This window comes from Montipora capricornis, chromosome 7, assembly GCF_036669925.1.
Source record: "Montipora capricornis isolate CH-2021 chromosome 7, ASM3666992v2, whole genome shotgun sequence".
Classification (NCBI taxonomy): domain Eukaryota; kingdom Metazoa; phylum Cnidaria; class Anthozoa; order Scleractinia; family Acroporidae; genus Montipora; species Montipora capricornis.
The window spans coordinates 24,707,819-24,710,318 of NC_090889.1; the positions used below are offsets into that span (position 1 = coordinate 24,707,819).

Consider the following 2,500-nt stretch of genomic DNA (forward strand, 5'->3'; position numbering starts at 1 on the left):
AGGAATGTTCATCCCATCGGCTCTCAAGAGCCTACTAGTAAAACGTGGTATAATGTTATTTGTAATGTGATTTCTTAACCTTGAATTAAACGATGAAAGAAAACATGTTTTGGTGATGTCTGCACCATAGTACATACCAAACATTTTAACGTGCCGCATGTGCGAATCTCCTTTTTCTCGCGTTAATTGCTGAAGGTTTACTTGGTTTTTTGCCGGTAACACCAATGGAGCTCTCGCAACAGGTAAGCAATACTTTTTTGTTTCTCGTGTTGTCATTCGGAAGTCGAGTGAAGGTGGAATTAAGTAGTCATTTCAGTGATACAATTAAACATACATTTCCATGATACGATCGGATCGCGGAAGGTTCTTCCCTAACTCCAAATACCTGGATCTTTATGCACTTAAGACTTGCGATGAGCAACTCGAAGAAGTTAAAAGAGGCTATTGTTAACAAAAGAAGCTCTTGCTAACAATAATCCTGATTTATGTTCAAAACGAAAAAGCAAATATTGTCAACAAATTAAAATCAATCAGTCATTTCGAAGATTCAAGGAGCTGCCAAAAGATTTCTTGGCTCAGTCTCTAGTTCCATGTGATGCTTCACCAGACTTGATTGCTTGTAAAGTAATTGGAGATGGAAATTGCTTGTACCACGCCATTTCCAGGTCTTTGGTTAATTAATTAATTCTGGGCTCCTGAAAAAATCACTCGGGCTTCTAACTTTTAATGTTGGAGGCCCGAAGGGCTCCCAGAAAATTTTCTTAGGCAGCACCCTTGACTGTAATAATTTATTATTATACTCTGTTAGTTTTGAAACGCTCTTTTGTTTATTGTCATACAATATTTTTAGTTGCTTCAAGACAGTTTTATTTTTAGGTTATATAGAACATGATTATATCAATCTTTCTAGAAATATTTTGTAGGTTTTCACGCTTATGTTGTGGTACGGTACTTTCCACTATGAAACACGTAAAGCATGGGAACAGATTAATTTACTAAGTTAACGCCCTAAGCATACTACATGTATACTCTATTATAAAGAGGGAACGCAATAGTAGAAATTATAAGTTATCCCATGATCATTGGAGCTGCTATCACAAGATATTTTGCTGCTGCTAGATTGCTATTTTTTGCTATCTTTGGTGCGAGTCGTTGACCAAAGTAAGTCTTTTATTTTCTTATAGTTATTTAGTACTGTAATTCACAGAACTATCAAGTCTTACGATAGTTCATGAGGAGGACATTGATTTGAGGACAAATCTGCTGGAATCAAACAGGATTGATCATTGCTACCATTACCAAAGTATTTTCTAGTTTAATCTTTTTAAGATACGTTCTGCTCAAGCAGAATTGCTACAATTATAGTCTTTTGATTGTTTTATTCATGCTGAGAGTTAAAAGTTATTGTCTCGGTCAATTAGCTGAAGTATCAATTATCAGATTTTTCAGTTGTCTGTTTCTTGCATCATTACTTTATGTCGTTTAGAGATTATTCTACCTTTGATAGTTAATCTAAGTAGTTCGTATTCTTTAATTATCGCTTTCCATTCAAACCTTAGTAACGTCAACTACGTCTGCTATTACTTTGTCTACTGCGTGTATTACTACCCGCTACTCCTGTGATCTGTTACATCATTACTAGGTTACGAACATTACTATTACGTGACCTCCAGAATTTCAGCAACGACATACTCCAAACCATAGATCATGATTGTCACCAAAACTTAGCTGTGATGCAATTTTCTCATCAAGTTAAAGTGGGTGGAGGATGATTTTAAAGGCAAGAGAAGCATTCAAATGCAGCCTGCAATAGCCCATTTGGCTAGTGGTTAGTTCCTAGTTCATCTTGGGTTCTTCCAGACCTTTGTGGTTACTAACTGCAGCTTATTTTTAGTTGCAATATTGTCTGTTTGCACCCACACAGTACTTTAATTTCCCAGGAAACTCTAAGAACTAACTATCTGCAAAATAGGCTAGTGTTTTTGTTATCAAGGGAGCCCCTTCTTTTCTTCTTCCAAACAATAATTCACTCCTTTTGACGTTATTGAAGATTCTATTTCATTCATATAAACGAAATAGTATAAATTTTCAGGGTCCATTTTGACAAGCTTATTAAATTATTAAATCGTGTCCATCATAACTCCTTAGTCAATGTGTGTTCAACTTACCCACTGTCACCCAAGATAATCACTTTCACCTTTTTTCTTGAGGCCATAATTATTACCAACACCTACATAACAACAGCAACAAAAACATTACTATTAATCACTTATTCACATGCTGCTTTTACAAAATATCAGTCTACCCTAAACTCGTATTTTTGAGTTTTGAAGGCTCTGGGTAAAACATGTACACAGAAGCCTTTCTTTACCGATTTTGCTATTGTGTCAAGTGAAGACCAATCTCGTACCCAGAGTCCTCGGGCTGAGCGCCCGGAGAGACTCTGGGATAATTCGCAATTCGCAAGTCTGTTTTTGTACCTCATACTTGTTTAGATTTT

The 2,500-nt window shown here is 36.0% G+C and overlaps 1 protein-coding gene across 1 annotated transcript in view; it reads right to left on the minus strand.

Moving 5' to 3' along the window:
* LOC138056601 (ras-related protein Rab-7a-like) overlaps positions 1 to 2,500 on the minus strand; it is a 14,149-nt gene that overhangs the window by 8,495 nt on the left and 3,154 nt on the right. Inside the window, exon 2 of the mRNA XM_068902438.1 lies at positions 2,169 to 2,230. Coding sequence (XP_068758539.1) covers positions 2,169 to 2,215 — 47 coding nt within the window. The 5' untranslated portion in view covers positions 2,216 to 2,230. The remainder of the gene's footprint in view (positions 1 to 2,168; positions 2,231 to 2,500) is intronic.